At 38.6% G+C, this 23,848-nt stretch overlaps 1 protein-coding gene across 1 annotated transcript; it reads right to left on the reverse strand.

Annotated features, from left to right (window-relative positions):
* Nucleotides 1-1,571: 1,571 nt before the first annotated feature.
* Nucleotides 1,572-22,600, reverse strand: ireb2 (iron-responsive element binding protein 2). Its single transcript, XM_055192522.2, has 21 exons — nt 22,458-22,600; nt 15,003-15,098; nt 14,048-14,213; nt 13,828-13,965; nt 13,216-13,443; nt 13,052-13,121; nt 10,307-10,490; nt 10,006-10,145; nt 8,656-8,827; nt 8,466-8,566; nt 8,269-8,385; nt 8,028-8,187; nt 7,809-7,944; nt 7,645-7,729; nt 7,279-7,560; nt 7,092-7,196; nt 6,872-7,014; nt 6,636-6,783; nt 6,426-6,548; nt 2,815-3,000; nt 1,572-2,503 (listed from the first exon to the last, which is right to left on the reverse strand). Exons 1-21 carry the CDS (start codon nt 22,480-22,482, stop codon nt 2,390-2,392), a joined length of 2,919 nt encoding a protein of 972 aa, XP_055048497.2. The 5' UTR covers nt 22,483-22,600; the 3' UTR covers nt 1,572-2,389.
* Nucleotides 22,601-23,848: the final 1,248 nt, after the last annotated feature.

The following is a 23,848-nucleotide window of genomic DNA, read 5'->3' on the forward strand; positions in this document are numbered from 1 at the left end:
ATTGGCTGGTCGCCTCTTTTCTGGTAAGCAGTCTTAAAGCTTATTTTTATTATAAAAGCACTAAAAGAACAACAAAAAATACTTTAACGAAAGCGTCCCATCAATTTGGTGGTCAAGTCCAAGTTATGCTTATTCTAAGCCCACGCATTGCATTTTTAAATTCGCTAGACATTTAATTTAAATAGATTTATCAGATGCAGAATTTTGCACTTTACAATGATTTTTACAATCTTATATTTATAGTTATCATCCTTGGTGTGAAATCATTACACAACTATCACTTGTAATATTAATTTATTTAAACTAATTTTGCATTTTTGATTCACTTTGCCTTACAACAAACATTCATACGACGTAAGTGTACAAAGTTAGCACTGAGGATTAAGATATTTTATTAATCCACACTTACTGTACCTTTGGGGCTGATGAGGGTGGGTGAGCTGGACTAAATGTGATCTAGACAACAATGCATAGCTGCTCACTTCCACAGCGCCCCCACAGTACGGGAGGACCAATAACAGAAGTGGACACACCACTGACTGAAGCCTCTCAATTAAATAAATAAATATAATTTAAAGGGCACCTATTTTATTGCTAAAAACGTTATTTCGTGTATTTGCTATAATACAATGGGTTCGCATGGTTAAAAAACCTTATTTTTAACATACAGTGCATTTTTGTAGCTCCAGATATAGTGTCTTCCTGAAACGCACTGATTTTGGACAAAACTCCTCGATTTTTAAAGCACTGTCCCCCTGATTGGCCAGCTAATCTGTACGTTGTGACGTTCCTTATCATGTTTAAAAGAAACGGTCACAATGCAATGCTAACAGGAGTTAACTTACAGGCTGTGAGTCCAAGCGGCAGGAATTATGATAATGTCGGTCTTGTCTACATCACCAATCCCAGGAAGTAAACTGTTGCCTACAATCCATGTGTTTGTTGTAGTCCAAAAAAAGAAGAGAGAATTACGTCGGAAACGATAACTTGTGTCATCGTTTACTTTGGTGTTTGTACCTTTTGCATAACGTTAACATGTACTAATACACACTTACACACCAAAGGAAATTTAAAATTGTGAATCGGACCATAAGAGCTCTTTAAACTAAATATTGAAAGCCAAATGTATTTAAAAGTGCACTGTGTAAATTTTAGCGGCATGTAGCGGTAAGGTGGGGAATTGCAACCAACGACTCAGTCTACTGCTCACCCCTCGCTTTTGAAACGCATAAAGAAGCTACGGTAGCCGCCACCGGAAAAACATGTTATCGACGCAGACAACTTAGTAAAAAAAGTTTGTACGTTAAAGGGCTTCTGTAGAAACATGGCGGTACAAAATGGCAACTTTCACGTAAGGGGACCCTCGATGTATGTAGATAAAAAACGTCTCATTCTAAGGTAATAAAAACATAACGGTTCATTATAAAAAGGTCTTTATACACCCCTAATAATATAGTTTTGTATATTATTTAGCATTTCTGTCAAGAGATTCTTTTAAATATTACACACTGCACCTTTAATATTGCACCTTAAGACTGTTAAAACAAAGTATTGAAAAAATGCAAACTCCACATGCTTAAGTCAATGTTTATTAAAAATTATTTACAATAACAGCATAATCTAACAACAATGATTTTTTATTCTACTGAATCAATCATTCCAGCACTTATGAGTTGCATATGGACTTCACATAGAGAATATAAATGCAGCCAAACATCGCAAAACAGCGTTTCAGTTTCTCCTTAAAGGCGAACATCACTGTAACAAAAAATACAGAAACAAACCAGCCTTCATTTAGATCTCTAATGTGTTAAGTGACTCAAAATGCTGTTGATGAAATTTAAATAAACATATCCTGATGATCATAATGTTTGGACAAAAGTCTTGGGCACGGTTTAGCCTTGTCAGACGTTGTGAGCTGAAATGAGAAATTTCTGAATTCCTTTAATCTTTATTCATTATTGTTATTCACAATGTTATACAAGGGATGATCAGAATAAATAAAGTGACACTTCAGTGGATCGGATCAAAACGAGTGCTTTTTCTTACTGACGGTAAGATGAACATTCATACAGAAGAGAGTTGGTAACTAACAGTATGCTGGACGTTGCTGTATACATGAGCACATTCACTTTTTTATGTGCTTGGGTCAAAATCAGCACCGTAAGACAGCAACAAAGCCTCTTCTCTTAAGATCAGTGACTGTGAAAACACAGCATTTGGAGAAAAACGCTGGACATTTGTTTTTAAGTGCTAAAGGAGGAGGTCCTCCTGGAATGGAGGATTTGGCGAACCGGAGGCACAGCTTACAGAGTTCAAACACCTCCTGAAGGCCTCTAAGTGGCGCTGTGCTAACCCAAGGTCCATGCCGTGTTTCGAATTTCTCACGTTATGGCAACAGGGATCGAGCCACGTATTTCAGGATGCCCCCGTGTCGGAAAAACTCAACATCCATCTCGTTCTCAAACAGTGAAACCACGCTGAAACTCTTGCCCGTGCTCGTCTAGAAACACAAAAAGATTAGCTCATTCAAACAGTAGGGTGTAATTATGAGATTAGGACTGAATTAAGAGCTTTTGGTAAATTAAAATAATTGTGATGAATAGCATTTGTTCAAGTTAACATGATAAATCTCTGAAGACTAAAATAGCTTCTAAGGACAAATTTTGAGTGCACTTTATTTTAATTAATTCATTTTCCCTGGTATATAAAAGTTAAAATCTTAATATTTACAAATGCTTGAATTATTTGTAGGTTGGTCGTGACAGCTCTGTATTAGCAAATCATGCTGACCTGAGGCAGTAGTTGTTTTACCTGTACTGTGAGCTGCTGTCCCGGCGTGAGCTCCTGAGGGAAGCTGATGGTGAATCGCTCTTTTCCACACAGTTCCAGCGAGTCTGCGGTTTCTCCGGGCATGAACTGCAGCGGAGCGATGCCCATGCCCACCAGATGATTCTTGTGCATCTTCTGAAAGCTCTCCGCAATCACAGCACGCACACCCTGAACACACATATACAAATATTATAACTGATCTTTGCTCAAAACCCAAAATTAAGTTTAAGTGATGTTTAACTTTTATTTTTTGCCATAGATGAGTAATCTTCTCGATTAAGAGACAACGCTTCCTCTACTATGCACTAGGTGGTGCTCTTACCCAACTTACAAACACTGAAACATCCACTGAACCAAAAACAGTAAAAACTCTGTGTATGTTTTAGGGGTGACCCCGAATAGTCAAAGATTTGATGCTTCGATAGGAGAAGCTTGATTCGACTACCAATCTTACAGTGTATTCATCACAGATGTGTTATGAAATATGGATCATTTAAGTTTTGGCTGTATAAAGGGGGTCCCACACTGGACGCGCAGCTCAGCGCCGTGCCGCTCTATAAAAAAATCAAACACATTGTTTTCTATGAGTATACCCACACCGGCGCCGACAGGTGGCGCCTGTCCATGGCGTCCAGCTACGACTCAGGAAGTTGCTCAAAACCCTGTCGTGCCACTCACGTAGTTTAACATTAAATAACATCATATTTGTCCCAAATTAATAACGATTAATATCGGCTGCTAACGTATAGTTTGCATTTTGAAGTAGATGCTATCTGACAAAGCTCCCGCTATTTAATGTGCACATCCGGTTTACGATACCTCTGAGTTGTCCTCGACGCAGCGCTGAGCTGCGCGTCCGGTGTAAGGGGGTCGCACACCGGACTGATTTGACATATTAGGGCTGCACGATAAATCGCATGTGACCGTCACGCGCATCTCGCCGGCAATGCCGGCTCCCTGATCAGTACCAAATTGCATCAGCTGCTCTCAGATGGAGCAGCATTAAGCACAGAGCCGTAATTTACTCACAATCGGGGCAATTTCAAATTAATTATCGTGGACGTATCACCTGCGATATGTATGCGATATGGCCCAGCTTGTCAGGGAACTACGGCTCTGTGTAGTTAATGCTGCTCCATCTTGAAAACAGCTGATGGCAATTTATTACTAATCAAGGAACCGGCATTACTGACGAGATGCGCGTGACAATCACATGCGATTTATCGTGCAGCCCTATCACATATAACAGCTTTCTCTTTATATGTTAATATACAGCATATAATGATATGCAAATAATATGTGAAGAAGTAGCTTTCAGTAAATATTGCGTGAAAAAATAAATAAATGTGCGTGAATAAATCGTTGTGTGATGTTCTGTACATTGTGGCTTTAAAATGTTATGAGAAAGCATTTAACAAATGTTTATACACATTAGGGCTGGAACGACGCATCGACCTAGTCGATTACGTAATTACGTCGATTTGCCGGAAATGCGTCGCAGTGTTTACAATCAGGCGTTATAGACACTTTCAGCAGTAACAACATAAACACGCGGCTTTTGTGGTCATCACGTAACTTCCGGTAAACTCTGCGAATAAATAAATAACAACAAAGTCCTTTTAAAGTAGTTTAGTTATATAACAAGCTAAATAAACAACACGTAGATTACATAGGAACCCAAAACATTAGTTATTTTCGAAGAGGTATTTGTTTAAGAGTTCAGTTTCAGCAACTAGTCAGACCATTAAACAAACAGAAACCGGAAGTAAAGTTCGGACCAGACGCTTAAGGGTTTGTTATAGTCGTGCGTAGGTCCTACGGCGTAGCCGCGACGGCATAGGTTCCGCGTCTGTTTTCATTTATACTTTTGCGTCGTCGTCCGCGTCGACGTGCAAACACGCGCGCAGGCCGCTGGTAGGCAGTAACCACGCGTTTAACCACAGTAGCAGTGCGAACGCCAAAGAAGAAGAAGAAGACCAGCAATGATGGATGTAAATAAACAGTGACTTTTGTTGCAGTTTGAGTTAAATCACTCCTCAACTTGGCCATTCTTTGTTTTCACCGTCGCAAACGGAAATACCTATGACGCAGTTTTTTTTACCTGACGGGAGGGGTTCTGGTGGACCAATCACAGCGCTTGCGGTCCGCGTAGAACTAACGCGCTGTAAAAAAATTTGTGAGGTGCGCGTCAGGCTACGCAGAGCTATGCACAGGCTATGGATAGCCGACCTACGCACGACTATAAATCGCCCTTTATCGTGTCACCACATGTGTGCCCGATGAAACCATCTATACCAAACAGCCAGAACGCGATCAAAAGCATGGAAACACTTTATGCAGAGAACAAATAAAATGGTGCTCTGCACACTGTGTAAAACTAAAATGGCATACCACAGCAGCACGACATCTATGCATGAACATCTCAAAAGAAAACATCCTGGGACTCTCTGACCTCAAAATGATGAGACAGCAGCGTAAGTATTTATATATTGTGTCTAATACAGCTGCGTTTACATCTTTGTTTAATACGAGCTGCGAGACATCGCGTCACGTCTGAGCAGTATGTTGAAATAGTAAATAAAGAGCGGGACATGTTTTTATATTAATAAAAAGTTAAATAATAAGTTACTGTCTCATTGCCAGGACTCTCTTGTGAGAGATTTTCCTGGTTAAATAAAGGTCAAATAAAAAAAAACATTGAGAGCTGATAGGCATGTGCCAGCGTTCAATGAAAGTCAGCTGGCAGTGCGAAATTCCTAACTTATTTTTGCAAATATGTGCACAGATATTACAGAAGCTCATCTTTTTTTTTTTAAGTAACAGCAGTGTAAACGTGGTTTATAAAATATTAAAAGAACATTCTAGCTAAACTTGTTTTTTTTACCTGGAACTTTAGAAAAGTTCAATTTTAAAGTTGATGCTTATTCAGTTTGATTTATTTTTATTTTACTTATTTAATTTTAATTATTAATAATTATTTAATTATTAATATGCCCATTTTATTGTTTAAGCTGAATTTTGCACTGTTTATGTTAGGCTGAATGTATGTTGGACCTATATTTTCCTTGGCACTGGCACTTTATTTTTCGTGGTGAAAATGTTTGTTTGTGTATTTGTTTAATTGAAAAAAAAAGCTTAAATAAAATGTTGGCATTAATGGCAGATGTTACATGTATTATTTGTTGGTGAATTATATATAAAAAAATCATTAGACTATTCGACTAATCGAAAAAATAATCGATAGATTAATCGGTTGAAAAAATAGTCGATTTTATAACAAATCACATAAAAAAGCCCAACAAAAATTTTGCCTAACATAAACAGTGCAAAAGGGGCATTATTCACCTTAAACAAATAAAATAAATATATTAATATTAAAGAAGTAAAATACAAATAAATCAAACTGAATAATAACTGGCGAGTTGAACATATCCAAAACAAAGTTAGATATTAAACAGTTAGTATGTGAAATATGTGGGTATAATGAATCCTTTTATTGTTTATTGTTTTCCTCACTGTTAAACCTTGAATAAAAGCGCCTGGTAAACACTTTCTAAATGAATGAACAGAAGCCGTGGATTATGGTACAGTACCAGTAAATAAGGTCCTTTAGCAGCCCAGTCACGTGAGCTCCCAGAGCCGTACTCTTTTCCTGCCAGGATGATGAGGGGAACTCCGTCTCTCTGATAGCGCTCAGCAGCTTCAAACACATCCATCTGTGACAGGACAACACATGAAACATGAACCCAACGAGCTCATAATAAGAACAATCACATTCACACAGATCGGGTCTCTTCACGTACTGTCTGTCCTGTTGGAATGTGCATTGTTTTGGGTCCGGTCTTCCCGATGAGGCGGTTTTGAAGCTTTATGCTGGCGAAGGTTCCTCGAGTCATGACGGCATCGTTTCCTCTCCGTGCGCCGTAGGAATTAAACTCACGAGGGGTCAAACTAAAAAAAATAAAGGACACATGTACATATAAAAAGATACATACAAAAAAATAGTATTTAGGGGGAAAAAAACTCCAAATGGTCTCACCGTTTGCTCTGAAGGTATTTGGCGGCAACGCTGACTCTAGCAATGCTCCCAGCTGGAGAGATGTGATCAGTTGTTACTTTATCACCCAGAAAGAGCAGGACATGAGCGTTGTCAATGGATTGAGGAGCGTTTACTTCTTTAGACTGAGAGAGAGAGAGAAAATAGATGTTGGTACTTATGCTGTGATTCCCAAACGGATCTGGAACGGGATAACACTAACCAGTTTGCTGAAAAAAGACGGACATCGGAGGTAGGTGGATTTGGGATCCCACGGGAAGAGGGAAGATTTGGCCGACTCTAAACTGTTCCAGAACGCATTTCCTTTCTGCAAATAAAAAAAAAACATTTGTCTTAGATGTAAACTGATTATTTATGATGCTCTGTAAAGAATAATGACTTCCTCTCACCTCCACCCGGCTTCTCAGCTCTTTGAACATGGAGGCGATGACGACGTTCTCCTCCGTCTGTTGCACTTCCTCTTTAGATGGCCAGATATCCCTCAGAAACACCTCCTTTCCCTCTGAGTTCACACCCAGCGGTTCTTTCTCCAGGTTAATGCTGACTGTACCTGCGATTGCGTACGCGACCACCAGCGGGGGCGAGGCCAAATAATTCGCCCGTACACAGTCGCACAGGCGTCCTTCTAAATGCCTGTTTCCAGAAAGCACGCCACACGCCACCAAGTCCCCCTGTGAACGAGCAAACAGTTCAAATTAATACGCAGAAGAGTAGATAGAAAGAAAAGAAAGAAAGAAATAGGAGTACTGCTTCACCTGCTTAATCGCATCTACAACACTTTCAGGTAAAGGTGCTGTGTTACCCACACAGGTGGCACATCCATAACCAACCACCTCGAACCTGTAGCACATTTACATTTTTGTTGATACTTAAAAGTAACCTACATATATGTGTGAGTTTACATGTATGCCATGCGTACCCAAGTTTCCTGAGGGAGGGCAGGACTCCGCTTGTGTTCAGGTAATGTGTGACGGTTCCACTTCCAGGCACCAGACTCGTTCTGATATACGGCTTTACTGACAGACCGGCCTCAACCGCTTTCTTTGCCAGCAGACCTGAACCAAACACACAAACACGTTTTCTATACAGTGTCTTGATTGTGACGATAGCTTAGATTTAACACGTGTCTATGTTTCACCTGCGGCAAGCATGACGGACGGATTGCAGTTATTGGTGCAGCTGATGATGGCAGCGATGACCAAGGAGCCGTGCGCGAGGTTGTACTCCGCCCCCTCGTGTAGGAACGGGATCTGGATTCCCTGCTTGTCTTTGGATATGTGGAAGCCCTTAAAACCCACCTGTGCGTAGACATGGATAAAACAAAACTGATGTGCGATGTGCATATGACACCGAGTGAAGGTGGACATGTGTGCACTCACCTTCTCGTTCAGGCAGTTTATGAAGTCTTCCTTCATGCAGGACACGGCCACTTTGTCCTGCGGCCGTTTGGGTCCGCTGACGTGAGGCACAATGGAGCTCAGGTTCATCTCAATGACCTACAACACCACAACATTGCAATATATTAAAAATTTTGGAGAGTAGCGTAAACATATCCGGCCGTTTCAATGAACCGCACCTCGGAATACTGCGGCTCTTCTGATTGGTCATCGTAGCTTCTAAAGAGTTTCACAGCCTTTAGATAGTCTCCTAAAAGAGCAATCTTCTCCTCACTGCAGACTGTCAGGAAAACAAAACATTTTATAGTTATGTAACACCCTAATTAAAACTTAAGCTATAACATGTAACGTACGCAAGATGGTACATACTGGTATGTTTAAAGTGCTGCAGGGTGATGTCATCCACAGGAAAGAAGCTCACAGTGGCATTGTATTCCGGGCACATGTTAGCGATGGTGTTCCGGTCAGGAGCCGAGAGCTGTGATACACCGGGCCCGAAAAACTCAACAAACTTCCCACCAATTCCAGCTTGACGCAGGTGCTGAGAAACAAAGATCCGACAGACTGTTAATAAATATTTTGTATATAGTGATGACTCACACTGCAATCCCTCATTTTGCCCCCCAAAAAAGTCCCACTCTTTTAATACCATTAACAGCGTAAAAGCTGAATTTCCATGTCCTACTTCCGGGAATGCCGTGAGCCTGGATAATGTAGTGTACACTGTGAGCTGTTTAAATTATAGTTAGCAGAGACTTGGACCAAGAAATGGTATTCCTTACGTTACAAGTTAACAAGCGGATTACATTTTGATAATGAAAAACTAAAATTCAAAGCAACAAACAAAAATTCCTGATATTTCAGGACTTTCAATGTCTGGAAAATATCTTTAAAAATTCCATGATATTCCAGAAATTCCATGACCCATGGGAACTTTGCAGTAGCAAATCATCTTCCTAGCTGTAATAATGTAATCCAAAGGCCACTACAGGGTTCCCACACCTTAGTTAACTTCAAATTCAAGGACTTTCCAGGTCCAATATCCTCAAATTCAAGGACTAAATGTGGGGATGCATTTCAAGTGAGAGCAAGGTTACATCGTGTTACCTTTTAAGATACATTGCTACAGTTCCCTTTCGAGGGAACTCACGCTGGGTCACTGCGGTGACACTTTGGTGACGCCTCCAGGGGTAAGTGCGTCTGAATGTGTATATCAAATTCAACCAATGGTGAGGCTTAACAACAAAGACAGGGTGATGCAGGAGCCAAGAAGTATATCACTATCTAAAATATTGCCAAAGACGACGTTACAGGGACGCAGGAAGCATGGCAAGTGAGACTCAGCGTCTCGTTCCCTTCTCAGAGAACAAGTTACATAACCCGAAACGTTTTTATGTGTCAAACACAACTATGCAAAAAAGCATTTTGGAATGAATCAACATTCGCATACAGAAGATATAAGCATTTAAAGCGAACAGTTTAGCACGTGTGCTTAAAAAGTCTAGAATTTTTATGATATTATCCTACACTGCACAGGGACTAATATGGATTTTTTTCCCCCAGAAAACCTCTTGCATAAAATAGATTCAAGCACTTCCAATGACCTGTATGTATATTTTCAAAAACTTCCCATGGCCTTGAATTATTTCCCCCAGATTCACAAACTTTCAAGGATGTCAAGGAACCCTGCCACTAGCTATGTAGAAGAGCTTGGTGTACCTTAGTGATTCCCAGGACAACGTCGATGGATGTGACGAGGGGATTTATGGATCCCACAAGTTTACAGCCCACAACTTCGGGTAAAGTCAAAGTCACTGGTTGACCTAACATGACTGCTTCTGATTCAATTCCTCCAACTCCTGACAGAGAGAGAGAAAGAGAGAGAGAGAGAGAGAGAGAGAGAGAGAGAGAGAGAAAGAAAGAAAGAGAGAGAGAGAGAGAGAGAGCGAGAGAGAGAGTTATAGGTATTCGCCATAATCGATATAAAGCGGATAAAAGGGAGCTATAGATGTATGCTCACCCCAGCCCAGAATGCCAAGACCGTTGATCATGGTGGTGTGAGAGTCTGTTCCCACTACGCTGTCTGGATAAATAAACCCCTCCCCCTCTTGTACAACCCGACACAGGTACTCCAAGTTCACCTGATGCACGGCACCGATGTCCGGAGGAACCACGTTGACGTTTTTAAAGGCTTTCGAACACCACTAGAGAGAAGAAAAGCACAGCAACATGAAATTCAATTTTCGTAATAAATGTGTCTGGTGTTTTTAGGCACAATTGTCTTAAAGGGACACTCCACTCATTTTCCAGCTCCTCTAGAGTTAAACATTTGATTTTTACAGTTTTGAAATCCATTCAGCTGATCTCCGGGTCTGGCGCTAGCACTTTTAGCATAGCTTAGCACAATCCATTGAATCTGATTAGACCATTAGCATCGCACTAAAAATAACCAAAGAGTTTGGATATTTTTCCTATTTAAAACTTGTCTCTTCTGTAGTTACATCGTGAACTAAGACTGACGGAAAATGTTGCAATTTTCTAGGCAGATATGACTAGGAACTATACTCTCATTCTGCCGTAATAATCAAGGACTTTACTGCTGTAACATGGCTGCAGGAGGCGCAATGATATTACACAGTGCCCGAAAATAGTCCCCTGCTATTAAAAGTTACCAAAGATTTTTAAATAGGAAAAATATTAAAACTCTTTGGTTATTTTTTAGCGCATGGTTTTAAACAAAGTGCACGTTTATAGCAGCTTTACAGAAAACATATTAATACAGGAAATATTTGTATTTTTCTTTTCATAATTATCTTCATCATTCACCAAAATTTGATAATCTTCTCTAACTCTGAAATTATTTTTCATTTTTTTATATATATAATTCAAAGTCCAAAAGTATTTTTCTACTTGTTAAAAATTTAAATGGCAAAAGTTAAATGCTATATCTGTATAAATCCTAGAAAGATAAATAATATATTCATCAGAAGTCACAAAAGGTAAATTCAGGGTTGCCAGGACTGACTAATAAAACCAGCCCAATAGCCAGTCAATACACGACTAATGTTCCTCCCACATCAAAACTCACAAATGTCTCTACTGCTCACCTGGCAGAGCATTGCACGAGTAATCCCAGGGACCTAACAAACTGACAAAATGCACACCCTGTAATTCACTGTAAGTAGCTTTGGATAAAAGCCTGAAATAGGGAACCAATCACAAAACGGGGAGGGGGGCAGCAAGACGATGACGACGTCTATGCGACACACCGATTGGCTATGAGCTACGTACAGACGCATTTGATAGACATCCATAGCGCCAAATAAACGACTCTGGGCATTCGTAAACCACGCCTCAAATACAAGAAAATGAACATGTGGTTCCCAGACCACGTCTCATTCTCTGTAAGACTGGTCTGGTGTTAGCCGGGCTAAAGTAAAGCACTATTCGGACGGTATAAGTTTTCCAAACAACCTTTGAGCTTCAACTTGCCCTCCACGACGTATGTATATGTACTGATCGGATGGGACTAGAATTCACAAGCTATTCCAGAGGTGGGAGTGTCTGTTTCATGCATTTGGGCGTTGCAGAAGATCACATGCTCTGGATATGCGTGTTTGTAATGTTTTAAATTTTGCAATGAAACTTTGATGTTTTGAAACTTAAGCCCCAGGATTAGATTTACGGGGTTAGATGGAATAATGTAACTTTACCACAGGATGTCTGTAATATGGATGGTCAATTATAAATCTCAGTAATACATTCAGACGTGGGAGGAGTAAAACAATTATGCAGCGCGTCACCTCTCTCGTCATCACGTGCACATTATGTTGCTTCCTGATATCACATGTGCAAACACGCAACATGATGCTGACGAGAAAAACTCAAAACTCACAAAATTACAGGAAATGACTAAATTTACATGTATATTTACAGTTGGTCTATTTGCACGGGATTAGTATTACCTGAGGTAATTTCTCCGGACCTTTTAACAGAAGGTAAAAGTCTCTGTAATCTTTACTGACATTGTCCATAATCATTACTGACATGGAGCATTCGACGTGGAGCATATTTTGTGCCACCATACTTACTCGTGTAACTACTCATGTAATATTCTTAAAATAGAGAAAACATGAAAGTGTTTGGCGGCTTCTAAATTCATCCTAAGGAAGGAATAGGGCTAGACTAAATGCTAACACATTCACAACACGCTGTACAAAGATTAAGTGCACGCATTGAAAAAAGATAAGTATGCATTAATTCGTCTAATTGAGGTAAGAACATAGTAAAATATTGAAAAACTGTGGTGTTTTCCTTTAACAGTGTATGAGATTTGGCTTGTCTTGATTTAATTATTTATTCTGCCGAATGGAAAAAACAGCCATGTATGAATGAATAGGATGAAGAAAGTACGCCAGATCACGTTTGCCAAAACACGAAAAGAACCCCGTTTTCAAAAGATACTCCGGGTAAACATTCGCATCCATTCGAGTCCAGCAAAAAAAAAGCAGGTAAATTGATCTGGAATTTTTACGGAGGTCGCAAAAGAAAAACACAGACATGGTCGATTCGATTAAAAGGATTAAAAACACAGAGGACCTCTGAGAAGCACGATTTTCCCCCTGTAAAACTAATCCCGTGCAAATATGGCTATAGTCTGCTTTCAAAAAATAAAGTCATTATGCCTTAAGATAGACAGCTGATGAAGAAAATTCTTTCAATTTTCAATAAACCGCAGATTTGGTAACCCTGGGTGAAATCTCACCTTAAAGAACTGCAGTCTCTCTTTATTTCTGTTCAGCTCAATCTCTTGGTTCCTAAGCATCGTCTCAGGCCTGTGTGTGTCGAAAAAGACGTGTCAGAAGAGAATGTAAACAATAGAAGAGAGTAAATACTGCGTGTGTGTGTTTGCGTAAGGTGCAGCCGTACTCTGACACAGGCTGCAGGTGGAAGGGGCACAGCAGTGGTGTGTTCTCGATCTGTACGGCTGGGGTTCGGCCACTGGGGGCGTCTGAGCAGGCCGCTTTACTGCAACCGCGCCCTTGACCCCCACACTGACTGCCACTGCTGCTGCTACCCCCACGAGGCCGACCTGGGAGAGATTTGGCAGCGGACCCTTGACTGTCGTCCACGGGGGTGGGAGGGCTCTGGATGGCACTGAGAAACAGATAGGGCACTTTTTAGTATGTTTACACTGTGTAGTGTCATGTGACTTTTTAACTTTATAACTTGGTACCTATAAAACATTAACAAATGTACTTTGTTGCTTTGTGCATGAGGAAAAGACTGACAGTGAAAACATGTTATTGTCATCACGCCTGTTTAAGACGAGGTGACAGACATGGAGAGTGAAGACTTACACACTAAGCTATCCACAATACATCACAACCATAATAACTGTGTGCGTTACAAGACCTAAACACTTATTAAAGGCTCTTATAGTACTTAAATGTTCATACTGTGATTATTGTGTTTTAAGACATAAATGCTGTGTTACTCTTTCTTTCATCCCTTGAGACAAGACTCCGAGTTCACTCTCACCATTTGCTGTAGTCGATCTGCAGCGAGTGATCGACGATGAGGTCCGTAGGGCATTTGGGGTTCACGAGGCTCGGATCGACCCCTTGTTTAGCTAAAGCATCCCTCATGGCGGCCAGATCCACCATAGCAGGGATACCCCTAAAAACACACACAATTAAATCAGTACACACTCAACACTATAAACAGGCCCAGTAGACACAAAAAAAAACATGTGACTCACGTGAAATCCTGCAGCAGAACCCTCGCAGGCAAGAACGGAACTTCGGTTTGGTTCTGCTGCTTCTGCCAGTCCAAAATACTGGAGACATCTTCTTTCTTCACATAAAACCCATCACACTTTCGAATCGCAGCCTCCAGCAGAACCCGCATACAGAATGGGAGTTTTTCTGTAGCATGAGAGACGATTAGTGTTTTATTTATATTTATACCACAGGGCTGCAAAAACGCTTCATTCTGATTGGCCGAGAAATGTTTTACAGGTGTGCATTATTGTAGAGTAAATGCACACCTATTAAGTTGCTCCAGGTAACACATTACCACCAATAGTGGCTTGTGACTGCTCTTCCGAGGGGCGCAAATTCAAAATATGTGTTCGGGTGTCAAGTGTGTTGCTCGTGTTTTCAAAATATGTGTCATGTGAACCACACGCATCACGTGTTTTGTCAAAATAAGTGCCTGCTGCACACGCGTCAAAACCGTTTATGATAAAAGAGACGCTCACGTTCGCAAAATACACGCAAGACACTCCATTATCATTAACCCTTTAACGCATCTGCAGCAGGCACTTATTTTGACAAGACACGTGATGCACACAGGATCACTCGACGGGCCGAACACATATTTTGAAATTACGAACCGAAAAAAAGAAGGCACCGGCCGCCACTGATTAGTGATTACCACCTTGGGTGTGCATTACCGTATTTTAGAATAATTTAATGACGCGTCGTCAATTTTTACGAAATATCTGAGCCTTGCTGAGTTTGATCACATGGATTACAATCTGATCTGTGCAACAACGTGTGATCTATAAGTTTATCCTCTCTAAAGCATCATAATTACAGCCATTCACATTCAGATTGATATCTTTATCCCGTACATGTCACCCCTGCCATTTTTAAGCATGATTTCCTGTTAGACTGTGGTCAAGTTGTTTTTTGACTATTAAATTTTCTCACCATATCTGACATCATCAAGCATTTGCGGGTTGAAAAATCGTCGCTCTTCATATTGTTCCCCCCGAAGTGTGTCGATCACATGCCTAAATGGATGCTCTGTAAAAAAACAGCGAATGTTAAATTAAAAAATACTGGATTAACTGATAAATGAATCTTATTTGACAGGAAATAGATGCTGAATGTATCTGAATGGCTCAATATAGCAACGTTCAGTGATCTAATTTGTATTAAAGTTTGGCTATGACCGTGCACCTGCTATGAACTGGCCAAGACTACAACAGAAAGACTAAACAGTCTCTGTTCAAAGCTTGTTGGCCTTCAACTCTTTCCTTTTAAAGTTCCCAGCAGCACACAGAAGCCATAGCTATAAACGAAAGACAAACATAACCAAAGCACTGAGACCAACTAGCAGTTCAATGGGATTCCCATGAAATCATGTTTTGAATTATTTATTTATTTTTATTAACAACATTCAAGCATCTATGGATTTATTCATGGTAAGAACCGGTTAATCACATGTTTGGGGAAGAGCAATTTCACATCTAAAATTCTCAACAAATCTGCGTGTTTTGGCCTGTGAAGGGAAAAAGGAGTACCAAAACTAACAGTAAAGTAGCTGACACAGCGAGAACATGAAAACACCACACAGAAATGCCTCGAAATCATGTTTTAAGTGATAAGCTAAGTTCACACAAAAATGACATTTTTTGTGATTATTTGCTGACCATGATGTCATTCCAAATCCGATCACTAACTTACTAGGTATGCTGTTATTATTTCTTGTGAAACACATGTAAACATTTTTGAAGAATTGTTCAATATTTCTTGACAAGTAATAACAGGTTACAGTGACCACTGCTGTCAGACTTCAAAAGGGCAATAAAACAGAAGCAGTCCATGTGACTGAGAAATAAATCAAGTCCGGATGCAAGTAGAGCACAAGTTTATTATGCAACACTTTTCCGATGTAAAAGACCGCACGGGACTGTTTATCATCTCGCTCCCGCAAGGATCACTTCCGCACCACTCCGTATTCCCGCTATCTGCTTAAAAATCTTTACTTCCCAACCCAACAGATCCTGCGAATTTAAAAACTTGTTTCCAGAATCTCAAATATACGCTATTCAAAAAAATTGTATAAGTTATATTTTTTCATCTTGTCAACATAGTAAAATGTTAAAATATTTTTTGTTAGAATTTTTTTCTAAACATTCATCACTTAAATTATTAGCAAAATTAGCAAAACTAACATTAAAAAAACATGTTGTTGACTGACGACGGTTACCTGAATTTGGATATGCTGTTCTGTCAAAGGATGTTGGGATATCGGGAGTGGGCTATTGTCAGACTGCCTGTTCCCATTAAAGGTACCACAGAGTTCTGACTAGTGATAGGACAATATATTGCAGAGGCCGATATATCGGCCGATATTTGAATTTGTTTTAATCTATTATCGGCGTGTTTTAAGGACTTTAAAGGGGTACATTTATAAATGTTATGCATAACTAATGTTTCTTTTTTGTTTCACCTATTTGCTGTTTGTCTCTTATTTACTGTGATAACATTTGTGTTATATCGGGCTCGTATCGGCTAATCATCCTTCTTAATATCGGTATCAGCCATAAAAAAAAACATATCAGTCGACATTTAGTTCTGACGACTAACCGTCTTTTATTTAGAAATGTAATCCCGAAACGTAAGAATCCTTATCGAGTAGGGCTGGGTATAAATATCGATTCATCAATGCATTGCAATTATTTGTTTCTCAATTCAATATGGATTCATCAAATTCTATGAATCGATTCAGCCCCCCCGGCAAGTGGCGCCGCTGTGGGCAACACTCTAGTGAGAGTGTTCAGCGTTGTACAAGATGCGCTTTAGCAAAACAGAAAGATCAAGATGGCAAACAGCAGCACTTCTTTCAAGCCTTCACCATCAACGTGATCAAACATTAGTAATACTACACACATTATTAAAAAATATACTCAGGTACTTAATTGCTTGTGTATTTACTTATTATTGAATCGATACCGAAGCAAGTAAATCAATATTGAATTGAATCGAATCGAAGCCTCAAGAATCGAAATCGAATCGCATTGTGAAATTCCTAACAATACCCAGCCCTATTATCGAGGTCCCGCGAGAAGCCACAGGAATGCAGACCTATAGTACAGTGTGGCTCCCAAAGTAAAGGTCAGGACTCCAAGGGGGTTGCGAGACAGTGAGGGGGGGTCACAAGATAATTTTCAAAAGTTAAATCATTTTTTAACAGTTAGAAATGGCATATTTTTTATCCATAATTGTTACAACGGATAAAAAAAGCTCTCTCTCTCCTATGCCCGCGCATGGCTTCTGTAGTAACTCTGTGTAATGGCAATTTTTTAATTTGCGCCGAATTGTCTGCGATGTCGCGTTTATAAATCAAGATTTTAGTAACTTAGTAGTTAAAGTAACAACTTGGATTAAACACAAGGTTATTGGGTCATGTTTAGTCACTATTTTAATAGTCTTTATGTCTGACAACAGAACAGATAATAGCATTCAGTTGTGTTAAAATACAATAAAACAAAAAATGACTGTCAGATCAGACAGAGAGTAGAAAAACAGATTATCCAACACAGAGCTCCAGACAGACTTTTTTCACTAGGAGCTCAGTGGCCCCCAACTGAAAATTTTAGGGGCGCAACCAGAAAATTTAGAGGCACATACCATAAATCAACATGCTAACCAAATATTCACATTTCTACTAAGTAATACATTGTATTACTAATAAATACTTTGATGATAGATGGAGAAAGTATAATGTGCTGTTTTAAATTCATTGTAACATCACAAAAAAAGTCAAATTTACTGGTCGCACATGTACGAATGGATGTAAAATTCAGAGGCACACTCTCAAAATTTGGTGACAGTCTGGAGCCCTGCAACAGATTAAATAGCTAATCAAAAAAAGAACACTATATTAATAATAAAAAATAATCAGTAGATTAGTCAACAGAAGAAATAGTCGTTAGTTGCAGCTCTACCCTATACTTTCCTGTCATCTCTGTAATTACTATCTATCAAATAAATCTACTATCTTTCTGCTAAGATATATGTGATTTTTGCTACGAAAATGCGGGGATTATGAAATCATGTAGGCCCTGCATATTCTGCGCACGGAAACTGCAATTTATGCTGCGAAAGTGCGACGAATTTGAAAAATGCGTCACCCGCATAAATATGCAGACTTTGGCTGATTATGCGTTAAATCATGCAATCGCATAATCGCGTTTTTCTGGAGGGACTGTTTGTGTTGTCATTATACTTATGTGTGCACAGGGTCCGAAATTAACACCCACCAAGCGCCAAATGCGGGTAGATTTTCCGTTTGGCGACTAAATTCAAGTCTACCCGCCAGGCATTGGGAATTTAAATTACGTTTGAGCGCGCGCTCGAGTTTTACTTTCACTTTCGCGATCACGCGAAAAGATGCAGTACAGGAAGCAATCCGTCAGGATTTGTCATGGATTTGTTGGGCATATCCTCCAACTTCGTCCTGTCAGTCATTACTATCCTCACGTAAGAAAATTAAATCTTACAGATTGTACGGGCAGTGAAGAGAGTGACTCTGTGCACAATCGCTCTTAAAGCGACAGTAGCCCCTGTTTTTCTGATCGAAAAAATTATCCAATCTGTAACTGGATGATCCAAACTGTGAGTTTTGTGACCCACTAAACCACTTTTAAATGGCGAGTATAAATTTGGTTTACATGGAAATCCAGTCTTTTTGTTTGTTAAAAAAACAACAGCATCAAAACAACAACAAGAATAGCAGATTAAACATTGTGGTTAGAGGCCCTATTTGCTTTGTATTGGCAAAATTTGGCCTGTGGTAAAACTAATTGAATAAGCCTGTGCTATGTCCACAAAGTCAAGTGGCATTTTCTTATCTGTGACTTCAGTTAATATTAGGGGTGCACCGAAATTTCGGTCGCCGAAAATTTCGGCCGAAAATGGAATTATCGGTTTCGGGCCGAAATAAAAAATCCAGCCGAAAATGTAAACCGAAAATGAATGTCAACCGCGCCCCTTTCATCTGTGCGCTAGCGCTTGGGTTTCACTCAGCCTTACGGTGATCAGTCGTCTCCCACCCCTCCCCTTCGTGCTCAAGCAGGTTTCACTCAGGGTCCAGCTGTTTGCACGCATCTGCAAAGATTAAGAATGTCTTGATGTGTAAACTTTAGAGAGAGTCGCGCTATGTGTCTCTTACTGTAATCCATTAACGTACATTTGGCGAATAAAGCAACGAAACACAACGTAACGTTTTTATGTGGCGCGACTGTTGCGCTGTTTGGGATTCACCATCAGTCTCTGTATATGCATGCGTTTAAGTGCCCTTAAAAAATTTGAGATCGCACGGACAGTGCGCGTACAGTCCGCGTACAACATCGCATGCGCGTGAAAATATTTAGACAGGACACTCCTCTACAAACAATTATACAAAGGAAATAGACAGCATTTGCACACATACTATCGTTTTTCTTCTTTAATTTTATTTCATCCATAAACAGAAAGCTGTGGAGCATGTTTGTTACCATATTGTTTGATTCCTGTTCTTTGTTGTCTTCTTGTTTGTTCTAAACTGTGTTTGCAATGGTGGATCGGTTTCTTTTCTTCACCTATCCTAATGTTTTAATGTACTGTAAATTTCTCCAAATCAGTGCTGCACTAGAGTAATAATTTGAATAGAGACGCGTTTAAAAAAAACAAGCAAACATAAATTCTTTCTGTTATTGACAGGGCACATATAAACAAAATTCTCTCCACAGTATTCTTTTTCTAATAAAAACATTTGTTTATGTCTGTATAGATTACAGTCAGATTAACCTACTGAAGTCTGTGTCATTAATGTTGATCAAACAACCCATGACAAAGAGACAAATAGCTCTAAAAAATAATAATATATTTAATTTATTGTGTTATGATTAATTTAATTTGATTTCTGTACCTAATGCTAATTTCAGACCTTATTAATGTACAACTTTGTTCTCTTATATAAATGTTTGCAATTTCTTTATTGTTTATTAGATTTTTCCCACCTGGTTTTTGCTGATCCGAAAAATAATCTGATCTGTGCCTCAAAAACTGTAATGTGATCCGAACTGTGAGTTTTTTTATCCGTCACACACCCCTAGTAAAGTTAGCACACAGTGATAGCCATAAATGCAATTGAACTAATAATTGGCATAATAATTTATTTCGGTGTTTCGGTTTCGGTTATTCGGCCTTGGTTTCCTTTTTTCGGTTTTCGGTTTCGGCCAAGAATTTTCATTTCGGTGCATTACTAGTTAATATTTCAGATTCAGAATCTGATGTATAGATATTTCACATTGGTTAGAAGAAAAATTTGTACTGATGATTAATATGTACTGAAAATTGATATGTGTTATTTGTGTTTTGATAGATGTTTTGTCTTAATATTCTACATTAAAAGTATTGTATTTTATTTGGGCTACTTGCATTCATTTCGGGCTACCAAAAACTGAAGAGTTTTGCGAGCCCTGCCATGAATACAGGAAATGAAATCAATGTACATGTGACAAAAAAGGCTGTTTATTATTCTGGCCGGTAAAAAATATGCTTGGCTGGTGGATTTTTTCATCTACCAGTCCCCGTGGCAGGTGAGCCAAAAAGTTAATTTCGGACCCTGTGTGTGCTTATGCCTATTAGTCTGCTCGGTTCCCCACAATGTTTGTATAGCCTACTGTAACCACCTCTAAAGATTGGGTCGAATCACTGGCAGTGTTATTTTAGGGATCGTGGGCTGAAAAGTTTGGGAAACCTTGCTCTAGTATACAGGAATATTGCAAATGTACATATTACAATATGAATATAGCAATGATTTGCACTAACTGAATGATTTCAATACATCAAAAAGCTACATCAAAGTTTTAGACTTTTCCTAAAAAGAATGTAAAAAATGTATGTTGGATATATAACTTTATTAAAAATAAAGTTGATTTTACAAACTTAAAGTGTTATCATATTGCCAATATCGTGCAGCTCAATCAACAGCTGCATATTGGTTTCAAAAATGTTTATTTTTTGTGTTTTCAGAAAAACACCATACTGGTAGGTAAATAAAGATAAAAACTTTCAGACAACCCAATAATTTAACTCACTTCACTCAATCAGAGGGTCAGGAAACTGTGCATGACATAAAATGCACACAAGTTCAAAAACAGCAATATATATCGCCGTTTAGGCTCAGTTGCACAGGAGGAGCATGCACGTACATGCTTATCACCCACAGCCTACTGCACTTCTTACTGCTGCTGGGCTTAGATTAGGTTAGATTAAATACAGCAACAGAAGACAAACCGGTATATGGTGTACATTAACAAAAACAGTTAAATCAACTAAATAAGTGATTCAGTCAGTGATCTTTATTTATGACATGTTATAAAAGACCCTGTTGACAATACTCTCACTGTCAGACAGAAAATGACAGTGGGATCAGTCCAGCTGATATAAAGAAATAACCCAAATGTTTGTGTACCATGGTGGCCCGAGTAATTATAATTACACACTCCACCCTATATAGAAAGCCTCTTGCATTTGTGAAACATAATTAAGGCATTAAGAACCTCTGCATAACTGTTTAAAGTCATAATAAGGTAGATTTCAAGTTTAAAGAGACTTATGGTTTACACAAACTACAAACAGAATAAATGTTTATCATTCTATTATAGCAGGATATGGAAACCTCAATTATAAATATTATGACTACATGCAACAAATCATTCATGTTACATACTTATATATTTGTAATCAATTCTCATGTGTGAAACCTAATTGTAAAAGTACTTTAAGGTGAAACAGGAAAATGTACGCTTTTAAGTAATTGTGCGGCACCAGTCACTGTACATACAGTTTGGTAACGTTAGTATGTTTGTCATAATCATATAAAATGGCATTTGCATAATGCAAAGCGGAATATTACAATATGTAAAAAAATATGTTTATGGTCTAAATGACGTTTTCAACAAAGCATCTTACAATCAATCTACAAAACAGTGATACGTTAAATGTTATTGTAAACAAACTACAATAATTGAATATTGTACATAATAGGGTTTATCTCAAATCCCAATAAGCTACCTACATAGACACTAGCAAGGGAACTATGTTAGCACGCAAAACTATGCTGTCAAGATTGTCACACACTAGTCAGAGACATAACTAGTTCACTCCGTCCCGTGTGTTTAGTCAAGCCAAATGTCAGTAGCTCTCGCTTAGCATTAGCCGCACCGCTAACGACAAAACCGCCTCCCTCATCCATATGAAAGCGACTTTCTGACGACTGTCTGAATACACTGTGATAATTTAACATATGGCCGGTTGACTATATCCCTGTCAGTGGTGGAATTAAGGTAAATGTTGCTGTTTTTGTGTGTTTAGAAGAGCTCTTACCGTGCTGAGGAGAACCGAGCGCCATGATCAGTCTTTACATGAACACGACTCCACTCGCTCAAGAAGCCACAACCGGTAGCCAATCAGCGGACAGAACCACCCTGAAATACTAGCCAATCAGAGCACGGCGTATTCACAAAGCATCCAATCAGCAAACAGCATCCCGTAGAGTACTTCATTGGTGTGTTGTTTAGCAACAAATCTTATTGCATATTAATGATGTAGCACTCAGCTTGGTACATAATGTTCAGACAATGAATAAAGCATTTTCTTTGCTTTCATGTTCTTTTATTTCTGTTGAATGCATTCATGTGAACAAATAATAGTGACGAAAACATTGTTGCACATGCATAGAGCACTAAAGTATATTGAAATTTAGTTGGGAGCCATGTATCTGTAAATTTGTCCCCTGATATTCATAATTGTGTACGATATACTGTTTTTATCATATGGCAATTGAAATGTATTATATTAAATTCATGACATATTATGAAGAGTTTCGTTGCAAAACGAGACAAATCCGTTTTTAACATTTTTGTCGAAACATGTTTATTATTATGTTATCCTGTTATTATTTTGTTTTATGGTGCTGTATTTTTTTAAGTTATGAAGGTTTAAATCAAAACAAACCAACTGCAGTTGAATTGATTAATTGGAATGCACAACCAAAAAACGAGATTTCCGAAAAATTAAAAAAACTGAGTTATCTCGTTTTGCAACGAAACTCTTCATATTTAAATAATAAAAGGATTAGCAAACGTGCAGTGTCACACAAAACAGATACTTTATTTTTCTTTAATTATTTATGTTTATTAAAGAGAAACAAAATATTACAACAAATGGCATTTAACTTACCCAATCAACTTGAAACGGCCATTAACTTCATAATATAACAGGGGCTTGACACAAAAAAACCTGTAAATAAAAACGACGTAAAAATAAATGAATACCTGACTAAATAATAAGAAAATATACGCACAGGCTCGAATAAGGGGTGTAAATAATACAGAAAATGTGCAGAATCCATACAGACTAACACAACACACAACGTAACAACAAAAAAAGTATTTTTTATTGATATAACCAAAATTTACACATTCAAGTAGTGCACATTTAAATCAAATCAAAAAAGAAAAATAAGAAAAAAATAACAATAAAAGCAATAGATACATAATTAGATGGAAAGTATTTTATAAATGTCACAGAAGGAAGGAATATTTTTGGATAGATATTTTAGGGATAATAAGTAATTTTTGCACTCATTTTTTAAACAATTTAAAGAAGATGGTTGCTCCACTTACATTTATGTATATGGTATATTAACACAACATAACTATAATGATGTTTTGCATCAAGCACCTTTTTTTATCCATCCACATACACCAAAATAT

Source organism: Misgurnus anguillicaudatus, chromosome 6, assembly GCF_027580225.2.
Source record: "Misgurnus anguillicaudatus chromosome 6, ASM2758022v2, whole genome shotgun sequence".
In the NCBI taxonomy this organism is placed as follows: Eukaryota; Metazoa; Chordata; class Actinopteri; order Cypriniformes; family Cobitidae; genus Misgurnus; species Misgurnus anguillicaudatus.